Genomic DNA, 16685 nt, shown 5'->3' with positions numbered 1-16685 from the left:
ACCACCACCAGAGACAGGAGAAGAGAGATGGAATGAGAATGTTATGTTTAAGGCCAGGAGTTTTCCTTGACCGGACTTCAGCAGGTCAGTCAATCAATGACAAATAGAGACACATGGGTGAATTTATGGATGCTAAACTGGTTGTGACGCATGAGATGATGGAGAGTTATGGATTGTCTTCATTAAAACACCAGGTGGCGCCTTATACACATAAAATCATTTTTTTTGTCAAACCCTTTCGAGATAAGTAGTTGTCTGTATAAAACTGAAGGAGCAATGTTAAGTCAGTTAAGAACAAATCCTTATTTACAATGACGGCCTAGGAACAGCCTTCTTAACTGCCTTGTTCGGGGTCAGAACAACAGCTTTTTAACTTGTCAGCTCGGGGAGTCAATCTAGTAATCTTTCGGTTACTGGCCCAACACTCTAACCACTAGAATACCTGCCGCCCAAATGATGCTGTGATTTCTGGAGCTACTACGGAGAAGATGTATTTTGATGCCAACTGACCATTGTCACACTTCATTCCCCATTGCTTTCCACTGAAACATTCTGTGCTGTATTGTGGTGTTCTGTCTCTGACTGTGTACCATGACCTTATACCGTATGCATGACCTTCAGAGCCTTAATCAAACGCAGACCATAGCTGGTCATAGTCAATGTATTTTGTTGTACAATTTCAACTAGATATCCACAGCTATGCATTAGGAAATTGTAGTAAACTACTGGGATAGTGGTGTATTATAAAATAACTTGGAATTGTTTGCTGTTACTGTATTTCTTTAATTAATGATCTCTTAACATACTACCTTTATTTTCACAAGAACTTACAATATATTTGACAGTACAATATTACACATTACATACCTTTTCCAGGAACACAATCTATTGTGTCCAGTGTGAAGAAAATAAAAGCAATACGATCCTATTGCTCTGGATAGTCTGTCTGTGAGGCTATACAGGGCCTCTACTCTATAATGAAACATGTAAAATAACATATTCGTTTGTCTACAGTACATTAGTCCAAAGTACATTTTTACAGACTCAATTCAAAATGTGGATTCCAGACAGATGTTTGTCATGTTGGCCTACATATTTATAAGACTTTATTATCAGCATTGAATTTACTTTCAAGTTTTAGTATTGATGGTCATGCAATTGAGTGCAGATCTTTTTAATACTAAGGTATTCAGTTTCTTCTAAATCAAACTGTGTCCTAGATTGCCCTAGATTTTTCCTAGTGGTGTTTGGTATAGTAAATATATTTTCTACATTAATCAATATTAAAAAGGTGATGCACATTTGACTGATTCAGCAGACAGTTCTACTTAATTCAAGCCTTTATTGGAAAAAAGGTTTAGAATTTTCCGACAGCACCTTCTCCATCAAGGCCATCCAGAAAGTTCACAATTTCCTTCGCTCTGTCACCTCCATTACGGACAATGGACAACAGAACATGAATACTGCTATCACGTTGGTCAGTGGGTAGCATAATCTCTACTGCCTTCTTGTGGAAATCAATTGACCTGGAAGCATCTTGTTTTGCATAAAACAGATGTTGGGCATACCAGTTGTAGATTTTTTGTAAATTCTGTGGTTCCATTCCTTCCCTATCAAGAAGCAGGTCCTCGAACATCTTATCTGCTCTATCAACTCTGCCAGATTCTTTGTACATGGCAGACAGTTCCAGTTTAGCTGCAAGGGATTTTGGGTAGAGTGCGACCACCTCTTCATAAAGGCTGACTGCATTTTCAATCAGAATATGCCTCATTGGGTTCCTTTTCTCTTCTTGAGAGAAAATCTTCCATTTGTAACACTTCCCAAGATGTCTCTTCAGCTGGCGTGAATTGGGGTGTCTCTCCAGGGTCCTTCTTGCCAGGTCAATGCTTGAATCATGAGAGACGTAATCTCGTAAAAAATATAGCAAGATTCCAAATCCACCAAAGCTGTCCAAAGGCTTCTCTATCACTTCCTTTGAGAGTTTACGTGCTTCCTCAACCTGGCCGCTCTCTGCAAGCCTCTGCAGGTACATCACTGTGATGTACAAATCTTCTGGATCCAATTCTCTAGCAATCCGTAGGTGCTCCAACATCTCAGATCGCAGCTTCGGGGTAATGTTTTTATTTTCAACAGATTTATTAAACGCCATGGCGTAGCCGCAGCGCAGCACCTTGTTCTGAGGGTCCCCCTTTAAGGCCTTCCGGAAGCAATCTAGTGCTTCTGCTTTCTTGCTTACATCAAACTTATTCAAAGTCCAGGCCCTTTCTCCCCACACTACACCTGGGCAGGGTGAGGGGTTGTCCCGCAGTAGTCTCCCCACCTTCTCCACATAGGTCTGGCTCTCTGTCAGCTCCCCTTGGTGATAGTGCACCCAGGCCAAGTTCCCATAGTGGACCACCAGACTTAGCTCCACGTCGTCTGGGCTGTTTAGGTGAATGGCCTCTTCAGCCTTCTTCAGGCATTGAAGAGCGTCCTCTGTGGAGCCCAAAGCGTGGTGTAGGTAAGCCAGGAAGTTGTACAGATGACCCGTCCAGGAACAGAGAACCCCCTCGCTGCTGCTGATGTCAATCATGGATTCTCTGAGGCTTTGAAGTTTAGATCTGTTGTCGTCCAGCTTCCAGGTGAAGTGGCATTCCAAACCCTGCAGCCTAATTTTCAAGGAGGTCTGAGCCATTCTGGTTTAAAAAAAGACAGCAGTTCAATCAAAATAGTTTAGAACTAACAATACTTAAGGGAAATATTTCAGACATGGATGATGAACCAATTACTTGTTGTTTATGTGTGAGTGAGAGAGAGAGATCACTTACTTCGTAGTTGGGCAAGAGAAAGCCATCTTGTGGTCTCGACAAAGAAAATGAGTGTCTGTTTCACGACAAAGAAAATTAGTGTCTGATTAGATACCTCACTGACTATCCTGATTTTATACTGTATGGACCAAATTGTTATCTTCCAATGGGAGGGTTATGTGGTTATTGTCATAGTTTCGTTTCTAACAAATAGAGACTTAAGCAAATGGGTGTGTGCTCCACAAGACTCATGTTGAAACACGAAAGGGCCCTTTGCCACAAAGTTGGAAGCACAGAATCGTCTAGAATGTCATTGTATGCTGTTGTGTTAAGATTTCCCTTCACTTGAATTAAGGGGCCTGGCCGGAGCAATGGCAAAAAGCCCCAGACCATTATTCCTCCTCCACCAAACTTTACCGTTGGCATTATGCATTCGGGCACGTATCGTTCTCCTAGCAAACCCTAGATTCGTCCGTCGGACTGCCAGATGGTGAAGCGGAATTCATCACTCCAGAGAACACATTTCCACTGCTCCAGAGTCTAATGGTGGAATGATTTACACCACTCCAGCTGATGTTTGGCATTGCGCATGGTGATCTTAGGCTTGTGTGTGGGTGCTCGGCCATGGAGACCCATATCAGGAAGCTCTCTAGGAACAGTTATTGTGATGACATTGCTTCCAGAGGCAGTTTGGAACTTGGTAGTGAGTGTTGCAACCGATGACAGACAATTTTTACGCGCTAGGCGCTTCAGCACTCATCATCCCCGTTCTGTGAGCTTGTGTTGCCTGCCACTTCGCAGCTGAGTCGTTGTTGCTCCTAGACGTTTCTACTTCACAATAACTGCACTTACAATTGACCGGGGAAAGTGACTTGATGTTGATGCCTCTAGCTCTCTACAGACAACATTAAAAATACCTTTATTTGAGGTCGGATCCAACAGCAAATAATGTTTCACTACACGATTTGAAATACTCATTACCAAATGAGTGTTAACATCAAATTTGAATGGAAAATATATAAAATATTATTAGCAAAATTACACTGGCAATAATGAAACACAATATGCTTTTCATTTAGCAGAGAGTGTTCTACAGAGCAACTTACAGTGGTGGGTGCATACATTTTCATACTGGTCCCCCATGGGAATTGAACCCTCAACCCTGGTTTTTCAAGCACCATGCTGTACCAACTGAGCTAAATGGGACTATAATGGACTATAAGGGATTTTGTTTGTAAGTAAAATGAAAAGAAAAGGTTCAAGTTAATGTTTATCAGGCTACTGCTATACAATCAAGTTCTTAAAAGAACTCCAGCATAAAGAGAGAAACAAGGAACAGAGAAACTGAAACATCACATGTAACAAAAATATATCTAATGCAGATGGTGTCCAGTTAGCTCGATAAAGATGGAATTAAGGTTTTATTACAGGCTAATTGATTTTTGCAGTGAATGTGTGATGAATATATTTACAAAAAATGATAACATTTGAGCCAAGTGGTGTCCTGTTGTCAGAAAATGCGTTTTGAATTAATTAATTTAAGCTTATAGGCTTTATACATCTTTTCTGGTAAAAGTATTGCCAACCATGACCCGTAGATGTTTGACTGTCCATGGGTAGGCTATGCATAAAAGATGTGAAATGTGGCCCCAGCGGGTGAGGAATGATTATGCATCGAGAGAAGGCAGCATTGTTACACTCGGCCCCATTTCGATGTCTACACGCCCTCGTGCCAACCTTCTAAATGGACCCCGATCTACTAATTATATCCCGCCTTCAGGCTGACTTCTGTGAGATGTATGTGTGCTGTCTGGGTTGCATACAACATTGCATACGTTTGAAACAAATGTTGATTTTTTTCCCATCAAACACAAATCAAAATTAACATAAGTCCTAGATGCCTTCAATTTCCCAACTTTAAGCATGCCCAATTTAGGGATTTTTGTTTATTTTTATGTGATGTTGCGCTTCAATAATAACATGATGTAGCTAATTCAATAATCGAAAGAAACGTATTCATTGGACTAGTGGTTTTAAGTATTTAGGCATATCATGTGAAATAGGCATCATGCAACATCATTGTCAAAAGCGCAAGAGACACTGTTGCATGTAGGTCTACATTATTTATGGAGTGATCATATACCAAAACATTATGTTAGCAACTCCAAAGCAGTTGCATGTGGCGCAGGAACCATTGACTCACTGCCTTTTTCTATTATAATGACACCTGCTATTAACTCAACTGGTTAGGGCAGCTCATTCAGTGATGCCAACTTAGCAATTGTGTTGCTAGATTTAGCAACTTTTCAGACTACCCTGGCAACTTTCTTTTCAAACAACACCTAGCAACAAATTTAGCTACTTAAAAATGTATTTTGAACTTTTGGCAACTTTTGAAAAGTGACTCAAATGCTACACTGCACACCTTTTCCCTCTAAATGACACAAAAACGATTTTCTCTGTCACACACTCAGTCACAACACATGTGCCTGGCTGCAAAAGTGCATTGTGAGTGATGTCAGCAGCAGGCACTCAGCTCGTGCACAGGCCGCAGCAGGCCAGCAACAATTTCAGCAAATTGAAAATTATTGTTGGCTGACTGCAGCAGCAGTAGTACGTGTTCGACGAGCCAAACCCAATGAATATAGTTGGTCACGAATGTTTGAACTTGAACAGAACTTACAACATCAATCAACATGTCTCAATCAAAATTGCACAGCCAGAAGTACAGAAAAGAGTGGGAGTCTGTAACCTGAACAAATGTCAAATCATATTTTTTGCCGAGATGGCCAGTCAATTTGAGTAACGTTATTGTTTATTCTATGTAATGACGCAGTTTTACGTTATCACGCAATGACATCACAACGTCATTTAGCAACTTTTAGCAACAAATCAACCTGCCTCTAGCAACTTACCCTGAAAATGAGTTGGCAACACTGAGCTCATTAGATCCTAAGTATCTGTCTCCTAAGTGGGACTCTTATGAATAAAGAGGTTTCATTCATAGTTTTTATTTTTACCCATAAGAGTTTATTCTCAGCACATGCGACAAATGTTCTACTCTGGGACGCTTTTTGGATAAGGGCTCTGGTCCCCCCTGATCATACGATAGTGTGATCATACTCCTACTCTGAAATGCTTTGTGAATACTGGCCCTAGTGTATGAATAGCAGTCTACAAAATCCTCCATATTCTTATTGCGTCTCTCACAGGTTTTATGAGATGGTCCTGTTACTTGAGTGATTTATATAGTTTGGCTCAACTAAAGTGCACTGCGATCGACAAGGGCTCATTAGTCTCATTTCAAAAAATAAAATACATCTCTTCTCTTATTCCCACTGAGCTCAAGAAGTGGACGGAATGCATGTTTGAGGATCCAACAGTGAAAGCCACCATGTACCCCAATGAGACCTACTGTACAAGGCCTTTATTAACAAAGGTCGAATGGAAATCCAATTTTGACTATTGCCTGTAGATACATGGCACGATGGTAATTCACCCTTAACCGCCCAGTTTTCCCATTCTAAAATGATTTCTTATATATCCTCTATGTAATTAGGGCATCAGCTGAAGATGTCAACTTAGTTGTGCAGCTGTTGATCTCATAGGAAACTTTTCTGAAGGTTCATTTCTGTACTCCTTTCCTTTGTTTACATTTCATTGTATATGGAACATGGTTTGATTACCAGATGTTCAATGAACCCATAACAATGATTATTTAGAATGATTGTAGTGTAGGTTCATAAGAGGTAGATCAGAAATACTGATGGGAACTATGTGAATCATGTCTGTTGAAGTTAAATTCTATCATGCTCTGTCAACACCTGACATATTAAAAAAAAAAAAAAACATTTACAAAAGCATATAAATATTTTAATGTAATAAAGACTGCACAACAAGAGTTCCGGTGTTTTTTTTATTGTTGTCCTGAAATCTGGAAGTGAAATAGTGTGATAGTCATCTGCATTACCTTATGTTCACCACCAGTCCTGACATAAACCTATACGGTACTTGGACAGGTCTGTGAAAAGAGGGTGGAGCACTGCCATGTAATAATATCTCTTTGTGGAATTGGTTATTCTACTGTCTTGCCTGCCACATTGTCAAGTCCTATCTTGTATGTCCACGCATAGCTAAATCAACGTAATGACTAACAACACAAGTAATAGACAGTCCTTCAAAATGGAAGCAGCCTTCAACATTAATGAATCGTTTTTATTTGCATTAATGCAAATAAAAACATACATTGTTAAAATTACATTCTGTGGTAAAATAGGCAAGTTACAATGGGTATGAGAGATACTGTCAATACTACAAAACATACAACTTTTTTTTAAATAAAAGGAACAAACATTTACACAAATTTTAACTAGTGCATTCCACTCTTCTATCTTCAACCATACATTTCTATTTGACATTTAATTATACATTGACCCAAGACTGAACTTAAACAGAGGGGAATAGTTTCCTTTAATTATACTGAACAAAAATATACTATTGCAGTTCATATAAGGAAATCAGACAAGTGAAATAAATTCCTTAGCCCCTAATGTATGGATTTCACATGACTGGGCAGGGGTGCAGGCATGGGTGGGCCTGGCTCCCAAGTGGGTGGGCATATGCCCAGTCATGTGAAGGCCATAGATTAGGGCCCAAGGAATGTATTTCAATGGACTGGTTTCCTTATATGAACTGTAACTTAGTAAAACCGTTGAAATTGTTGCGTTTATATATACCCACTTGGGAGCCAGGCCCGACAATTCAGAATACATTTTCCCAACATAAGGGCTTGATTACAGACAAAAATACTCCTCAGTTTCATCAGCTGTCGTGGTGGCTGATCTCAGACGATCCCGTAGGTGAAGAAGCTGGATGTGAAGGTCCTTGGGCTGGCATGGTTACACGTGGTTTCAAGGGTGTTTGGATGTACTGCCAAATTCTATAAACAATGTTGGAGGAGGCTTAAAGTAGAGAAATGAACATTCAATTCTCTGGCAACAGCTCTGGTGGACATTCTTGCAGTCAGCATGCCGATTGCACACTTCTTCAAAATTGGAATCATCTGTGGCATTGTGTTGTTTGACACAACTGCACATTTTAGAGTGGCCTTTTATTGTCCCCAGCACAAGGTGCACCTCTGTAATGACCATGCTGTTTAATCAGCTTTTGATATGCCACACCTGTCAGGTTTTAATGTGGTCCTGTGTGTAGCTAGTGTAGAGAGTCAGGCGCAGGACAGCAGAAATGAGTAAACAACGTACTTTACTCAAAAATACAAGGCAAATATACGAGCCCACAAATAACGGTTTACAAAGAACAATCACTCACAAACAAACATGGGGAACAAAGGGTTAAATAATAAACAGGTAATTGGGTGAGTGAAACCAGGTGTGTAAGACTAAGACAAAACAAATGGAAAATGAAAAGTGGATCGGCGGTGGCTAGAAGGCCGGTGACGTCGACTGCCGAACGCTGCCCGAACAAGAGGGGAGAGGGACCAACTTCGGCTAAAGTCGTGACACAGGTGGATGGATTATCTTGGCAAACGAGAAACGATCACTAACAGGGATATAAACAAATGTGTGCACACAATTTGAGAGAAATACGCATTTTGTGCTTGTGGAACATTTCTGGGGTATTTTATTTCAGCTCATGAAACATGAGACCAATGCTTTACATGTTGCGTTTATATTTTGTTCAGAATATTTGGCAATTCCTCTGCAAACTGCAATAGTAGCCAAGCATATGATACAAAATATACCCCATAAAGTTGTCATGGCTTTTAGGTGGGTTTTGTCTGTTCTTTGAATTTTCCCTCATGACAAAGACTATAGTGAGGTATGAAAGTTATAGAGCCAGGAAAAATATAATTCAGAGTAACATTTTACCTTGCTAACACTTCAAATCTTTTCTCCCATTACTTACTTCACTTGGCTATTTGCATTTTCCATAATCTACAGTTCAACAAACAATCTAGGCCTGCAACAACAAGAGATGACAAGTGGTGTTCTCTATTCAAAGCACTGACATTTGTCTTTAGAATCAAGACAAATTACTGATAACAGCTAACACCAAAAGGCCACTCTTACGACTCTACAGTAGCCTGCCATACATCCCTAGCCCTTGATCATGACTCTCAGTTGCATTACATTACACATAAGAGTTATTGGACGAAGGCATCTTCCTTGGGGGGGGGGGGGTTGTTAAGAGCTGCTACACTCTGTCTGAACATTAACCCCCATTGCTTGCGGTACGGTTTTGGAAGCATGAGGACCTTCTTCATCTTTCATTAATCGAAACAGATTAAATTGATCAACTTTATACAGTGCCTTGCGAAAGTATTCGGCCCCCTTGAACTTTGCAACCTTTTGCCACATTTCAGGCTTCAAACATAAAGATATAAAACTGTATTTTTTTGTGAAGAATCAACAACAAGTGGGACACAATCATGAAGTGGAACGACATTTATTGGATATTTCAAACTTTTTTAACAAATCAAAAACTGAAAAATTGGGCGTGCAAAATTATTCAGCCCCCTTAAGTTAATACTTTGTAGCGCCACCTTTTGCTGCGATTACAGCTGTAAGTCGCTTGGGGTATGCCTCTATCAGTTTTGCACATCGAGAGACTGAAATGTTTTCCCATTCCTACTTGCAAAACAGCTCGAGCTCAGTGAGGTTGGATGGAGAGCATTTGTGAACAGCAGTTTTCAGTTCTTTCCACAGATTCTCGATTGGATTCAGGTCTGGACTTTGACTTGGCCATTCTAACACCTGGATATGTTTATTTTTGAACCATTCCATTGTAGATTTTGCTTTATGTTTTGCATCATTGTCTTGTTGGAAGTCAAATCTCTGTCCCAGTCTCAGGTCTTTTGCAGACTCCATCAGGTTTTCTTCCAGAATGGTCCTGTATTTGGCTCCATCCATCTTCCCATCAATTTTAACCATCTTCCCTGTCCCTGCTGAAGAAAAGCAGGCCCAAACCATGATGCTGCCACCACCATGTTTGACAGTGGGGATGGTGTGTTCAGCTGTGTTGCTTTTACGCCAAACATAACGTTTTGCATTGTTGCCAAAAAGTTCCATTTTGGTTTCATCTGACCAGAGCACCTTCTTCCACATGTTTGGTGTGTCTCCCAGGTGGCTTGTGGCAAACTTCAAACGACACTTTTTATGGATATCTTTAAGAAATGGCTTTCTTCTTGCCACTCTTCCATAAAGGCCAGATTTGTGCAATATACGACTGATTGTTGTCCAATGGACAGAGTCTCCCACCTCAGCTGTAGATCTCTGCAGTTCATCCAGAGTGATCATGGGCCTCTTGGCTGCATCTCTGATCAGTCTTCTCCTTGTATGAGCTGAAAGTTTAGAGGGACGGCCAGGTCTTGGTAGATTTGCAGTGGTCTGATACTCCTTCCATTTCACTATTATCGCTTGCACAGTGCTCCTTGGGATGTTTAAAGCTTGGGAAATCTTTGTGTATCTAAATCCGGCTTTAAACTTCTTCACAATAGTATCTCGGACCTGCCTGGTGTGTTCCTTGTTCTTCATGATGCTCTCTGCGCTTTTAACGGACCTCTGAGACTATCACAGTGCAGGTGCATTTATACGGAGACTTGATTACACACAGGTGGATTGTATTTATCATCATTAGTCATTTAGGTCAACATTGGATCATTCAGAGATCCTCACTGAACTTCTGGAGAGAGTTTGCTGCACTGAAAGTAAAGGGGCTGAATAATTTTGCACGCCCAATGTTTCAGTTTTTGATTTGTTAAAAAAGTTTGAAATATCCAATAAATGTCGTTCCACTTCATGATTGTGTCCCACTTGTTGTTGATTCTTCACAAAAAAATACAGTTTTATATCTTTATGTTTGAAGCCTGAAATGTGGCAAAAGGTCGCAAAGTTCAAGGGGTCCGAATACTTTCGCAAGGCACTGTATGTTTAGGGTTCCCACACGGCCATATTTCCATGTCACAGCACTTGTTTGTGGAAAACAGATGGAAGACAGAGTGGACTGGCAGAATCTAAGCGATAGAGGTGAGAGAGACAGAACAGGAGAGATGGCTGCCAAGATGGCGGACAGAATTGAAATAGGAACTGCCTACAACCATACACCATTAGCAAAGCGATTATTTGTAATGAAGTGTTTTGTTATTGTTTAAAAGATACTTCAAACTAGCCCATACGCCAATGAAGGATGGACATTTATTATGACACTGCAATTTGGACCCTTGACGACTAGCACTGCCGGACCTGACGATGAGTCATAAAGTTCCAACTTGAAATAATGTAAGATGTTGCTTTAAACGTAGACATAATACATTGAGCCTATCAAAACCAGCTGTCTATTAAAAAAGTTGCAATTTACCCATTTTCTATTGTAACAATCCATGGTTTAATTGTGGATTCATGCAATAACTCAACAAAACTAGAAGTTTTTCCATTAATAATGTTTAGGCCAATGAATGAACGGGAACACTTGAACTGGAGCCGAAATAAAAGATGATCAACTGAATGATACATTTTATGATACATTGCATTTTTAAGAACTATTTAAAATCACAAACGTTTAAACGTAATTCATTCTTCTGTGATTGCAATTCTTCAAGACCAACAGGAGCTTGTTTAGAACTGACGATAAGCTTTCACATTTCCTTCTCCATTGATGGGGTTTGATGGCCGTTGGCACCCAATGTTAATGGTGCATTACTGTCACCAGCTGGACGGGGTATTGAAAGAGAAAATAAAAACATTAATTGTGGAAAAAACACTTCAACAAACAAAACGCATCCCACTTATTCAATCACAGTCCATTTCAGAATGCATCCCTACACAGGCTCAGAGGCCTGTGAGATTGAACATTCACCGATCAGATTTATTGCAAGGCCTCGCTGTGAAATCATGAATATCCCAAAAACTATAATCTGCATTCACAATGATTCCAATTTTCTCAGACTTCTACTCAGCTTGTGCTGTACAGTTTACAACCATTGAAATAAATAATACAAAGTCCATCTTTTTAACATGTAACATTTCATGATCCCTTGTTTAATGAGAAACTAGTGTGGCTCTACTACCATTGTTCCTTCACCGCCATTTGCTCCTTCCACTCTTCTCTCCGCTTCCAGATAGGAGACACTCTGGACACCCCTTACTCTTTCCACCTCTGTCTCCTTCACCCTAAAAGGGCACTCCAGGAATTCGGACGCATGTTCACCACGACAATTGCAGCATTTCACTTCATCTGGCATATGATACTCTTCCCATCTACCCGCATTTGACACGAGATCAAAACTTCTGCATTAATGACACTGAAAGGGTTTGTGCACAAAAACTCATGAATCCTGACTTTATATGAGAAGGGAAAGACTCTTCATTAAAGAACACTAGTATGGATGAAGTAAATGTATTTTCTCCATCCACCATACGGGTCAGTCAACGTGCAACAACCACTCCATCTACAGTATGTCTTCAGTTATATCATCTGCCTTTACTTCTTACACAACCCCAGAAATAACCCTCTTGATAGGCGCCCTGCTTCGTAAAAAAAACCATACAGGAACATTCCACCGATTATCTTTTTAATAAGGATTAAAACATGCTTCTTCTGCTTGGTAAACACACAAAATGTCTAAATATGACCACTTCTTGTGTCTCTCACCGACAACACTTTCCTCCAAAATATTTTTTGGGGGGGCCGCACAGCCCTCCATGTGCTCGCCAGAGGTAGCCTAACTGCCATTAGATATCGAGATGAGATCCTCAGACCCCTTGTGAGACCATATGCTGGTGCGGCTGACCCTGGGTTCCTCCTAATGCAAGACAATGCTAGACCTCATGTGGCTGGAGTGTGTCAGCAGTTCCTGCAAGAGGAAGGCATTGATGCTATGGACTGGCCCGCCCGTTCCCCAGACCTGAATCCAATTGAGCACATTTGGGACATCATGTCTCGCTCCATCCACCAACGCCACGTTGCTCCACAGACTGTCCAGGAGTTGGCGGATGCTTTAGTCCAGGTCTGGGAGGAGATCCCTCAGGAGACCATCCGCCACCTCATCAGGAGCATGCCCAGGCGTTGTAGGGAGGTCATACAGGCACGTGGAGGCCACACACACTACTGAGCCTCATTTTGACTTGTTTTAAGGACATTATATCAAAGTTGGATCAGCCTGTAGTGTGGTTTTCCACTTTAATTTTGAGTGTGACTCCAAATCCAGACCTCCATGGGTTGATAAATTTGATTTCCATTGATAATTTTTGTGTGATTCTGTTGTCAGCACATTCAACTATGTAAAGAAAAAAGTATTTAATAAGAATATTTCATTCATTCAGATCTAGGATGTGTTATTTTAGTGTTCCCTTTATTTTTTTGAGCAGTGTATATTCATTGGGTCTGGCTTGTCGAACCTGTACTACTGCTGCTGCAGTCAGCCAACAATGATTTGCAATTTGCTGAAATAGCTGCTGGCCTGCTGCTGCCTGTGCACGAGCTGAGCGCCTGCTGCTGACATCACTCACAATGCACTTTTGCAGCCAGGCACGTGTGTTGTGACTGAGTGTGAGGGAGAATGTGTCCATTTTAGCGTTTGAGTCACTTTTCAAAAGTTGCTAAAAGTTCTAAATACATTTTTTAAAGTAGCTAAATTTGTTGCTAGGTGCTGTTTGAAAAGAAAGTTGCCAGGGTAGTCTGAAAAGTTGCTAAATCTAGCAACACAATTGCTAAGTTGGCATCACTGCACGTGATTACATCCGGGTCACCAGAAGGGATATTCCAATGAATTATACTGGTGAGCAAACATTCCATAACTGGATATGGCAGTAAATTACAAACCGTAGCTTTATACCTTTTCAAACAACCCACTCTAGGTGGCAGAATGCTCCCTTTCAGTCTGTTTGCCAACTCCTAGAAGAAGTAGAAGAAGAATATTGACTACTTCAAAATGAAAATGGCCTCAATGGCGCTTTAGCTAATAGTCAATGTATTAAGCCTTAAAATTGCTACTTGATATCCACAACTCCATTTAGAAATTCTAGTTATCTACATGGGATAGTGATGTACATTGTAAAATTACTTTGCCTTGTTTGTTACTGTATTAATTGAATTAATGATATGTAAAGACAATAGAATAGAATACCTTTATTTTCCCAAGAACTTATAAGGTATTATACAGTATATCTTACACATTTAACAGATTTTCTAGAAACAGAATCGATTGTTCCCACTGTGCAGAAAACAAAAACAAACAGATAGTCAGTCTGTGAGGCTATAATGGGTTTCTCTACTTTATAATGCAAGAATTAAGAGTAACATTAGTTTGTCTACATTCGTCCGCAGTATGCCTTTACAGACACAATATGAAAATAATTGCTTTTCAGAGAGACACCAGGGATTGTAACATACTCTGCTTCATGAAAACATGGCTCTCTCGAGATATACTGTCTGACTCTGTAAAGCCAGTTGGGTTCCCAGTACATCGCGCCGACAGGAACAAACATCTCTCCGGGAAGCAGAAGGGTGGAGGTATATGTTTTATGATTAACGACTTATGGTTTAATTGATATCATACAGCAAATCAAGACATTCTGTTCACCCGATCTAGAATATCTCACAATCAAATGCCGACCGTACTATCTCCGAAAGAGTTTTCGTCAATAATAGCCACAGCGGTCTATATCCCCCCCAAGCAGATACCATGGTGGCCCTCAAAGAACTTCAATGGACTTAATGCAAACTGGAAACCACATATCCTGAGGCTGCATTTATTTATTTATTAGAGCTGGGAATTTTAACAAAGCAAATTTGAGGAAAAGGTTTCCTAAATTCTATCAACATATTGATTGCTGTACTCGCGCTGCTAAAACCCTCGACCATTGCTATACTACCTTCCAGAATGCATATAAGGCCCTCCCCCGCCCTCCATTCGGCAAATCGGAACACGATTCCATCTTGCTTCTCCCCTCCTATAGGCAGAAACTCAAACAGGAAGCACCCGTGGTGAGGACTATTCAACTCTGGTCTGACCAATCGTAATCCACTCTTCAAGAATGTTTTGATCACGTGGACTAGGATATGTTCAGAGTAGCTTCAGAAAATAATATTGACACATTAGCCACTTGAATTGTTTGTAAATATTGCATCACACATGTATATAATGTACTCTATACTATGTCACTGTATATTAGTCCAATGCCGTTTTGACATATACAGTTGAAGTCAGAAGTTTACATACACTTCAGTTGGAGTCATTAAATACGATTAATTAATTTATCAGGAAGTGCATAGGAGATGTTGTACCCACTGTGTCTATTAAAACCTACCCCAACCAGAAACCGTAGATAGATGGGAGCATTAATATAATGTTTACATACCCTACATTACTCATCTCATATGTATATGTATATACTGTACCCTATATCATCTACTGCATCTTTATGTAATACATGTATCACTAGCCACTTTAAACTATGCCACTTTGTTTACATACCCCACATTACTCATCTCATATGTATATACTGTACTCGATACCATCTACTGAATCTTACCTATGCCATTCTGTACCATCACTCATTCATATATCTTTATGTACATATTCTTTATCCCTTTACACTTGTGTGTATAAGGTAGTAGTTTTGGAATTGTTAGGTTAGATTACTCATTGGTTATTAATGCATTGTTGGAACTAGAAGCACAAGCATTTCGCTACACTCGCATTAACATCTGCTAACCATGTGTATGTAACAAATACATTTGATTTGATTTGCGCAAAACTGAAAGCACAAACCACAACATTTAACCAGGGCAAGAAGACTGGGAATATGGAAGAATACACACAGTGTAGTTATTCCCTCCACAAAGCAATCAAGCAGGCTAAACGTCAATATAGGGACAAAGTTGAGTTCCAGTTCAACGGCTCAGACACGAGACGCATGTGGCAGTGTCTACAGACAACCACGGATTATAAAAGGAGAAAAAGCCACATCGCAGACACCAAAGTTTTGCTTCCAGACAGGCTGAACACCTTCTTCGCTCGCTTTGAGGATAATACAGTGCCACTGACGGGGAACGCTATTAAGGACTGTGGGCTCTCCTTCTCCGTGGCCAACACGCGTAAGACATTTAAGCGTGTTAACCCTCGCAAGGCTGCCAGCCCAGAAGGTATCCATAGCCGCATCCTCAGAGCATGCGCAGACCAGCTGGCTGGTGTGTTCACAGATATATTCAATCTCACCCTATCCCAGTCTGTTGTCCCCACATGCTTCAAGATGGCCACCATTGTCCTATGAAAGCAAAGGTAATTTAACTAAATGACTATCGCCCCGTAGTGCTCACCTCTGTCATAACGAAGTGCTTTTAGAGACTAGACAAGGATTATAACGCCTCCACCTTACCCGCCACCCTAGACTCACTTCAATTTGCATACCGCCCCAAAAGATCCACAGACGATGCAATCGCCACCACACTGTACACTACCCTGTCCCATCTGGACAAGAAGCATACCTATCTAAGAATGCTGTTCATTGACTATAGCTCAGCATTAAACACCATAGTACCCTCCAAGCTCATCATCAAGCTCGAAGCCCTGGGTCTGAACAAAGGCCCTGTGCAACTGGGTCCTGGACTTCCTGACGGGTCGCCCACAGGTGGTGAAGGTAGGAAACAACACCTTTTCTTCGCTGAACCTCAACACTGGGGCCCCACAACAGTGTATGCTCAGCCTACTCCTGTACTCCCTGTTCACCCATGACTGCATGGCCAAGTACGCCTCCAACTCAATCATCAAGTTTGCAGACGACACAATAGTACTAGGCTTGATTACCAACAACGATGAGACTGTCTACAGGGAAGAGATGAGGGCTCTGGGAGTGTGGTGCCAGGAAAATAACCTCTCAC

At 40.8% G+C, this 16685-nt stretch overlaps 1 protein-coding gene across 1 annotated transcript; it reads right to left on the bottom strand.

The window, feature by feature from the left end:
* Positions 1 to 593: 593 nt before the first annotated feature.
* Positions 594 to 2990, bottom strand: LOC118936305 (interferon-induced protein with tetratricopeptide repeats 1-like). Its single transcript, XM_021611211.2, has 2 exons — positions 2808 to 2990; positions 594 to 2675 (listed from the first exon to the last, which is right to left on the bottom strand). The coding sequence occupies exons 1-2, from the start codon at positions 2831 to 2833 to the stop codon at positions 1358 to 1360; spliced, it is 1344 nt and encodes a 447-aa protein (XP_021466886.2). The 5' UTR covers positions 2834 to 2990; the 3' UTR covers positions 594 to 1357.
* Between the last annotated feature and the right edge of the window lie 13695 nt (positions 2991 to 16685).

Source organism: Oncorhynchus mykiss, chromosome 1, assembly GCF_013265735.2.
Source record: "Oncorhynchus mykiss isolate Arlee chromosome 1, USDA_OmykA_1.1, whole genome shotgun sequence".
NCBI lineage: Eukaryota > Metazoa > Chordata > Actinopteri > Salmoniformes > Salmonidae > Oncorhynchus > Oncorhynchus mykiss.
The sequence above is the reverse complement of the archived record's forward strand: the minus strand, read 5'-3'. Positions and strand labels throughout refer to the sequence as shown.

Bases quoted from the DNA above. Each gene is read 5' to 3' on its own strand.
- LOC118936305 (XM_021611211.2), bottom strand. From the start codon at position 2,833: ATGGCTTTCTCTTGCCCAACTACGAA. The intron at 2,676-2,807 runs GTAAGTGATCTC...TTTTTAAACCAG, and splicing joins TTCTCTTGCCCAACTACGAA to AATGGCTCAGACCTCCTTGA.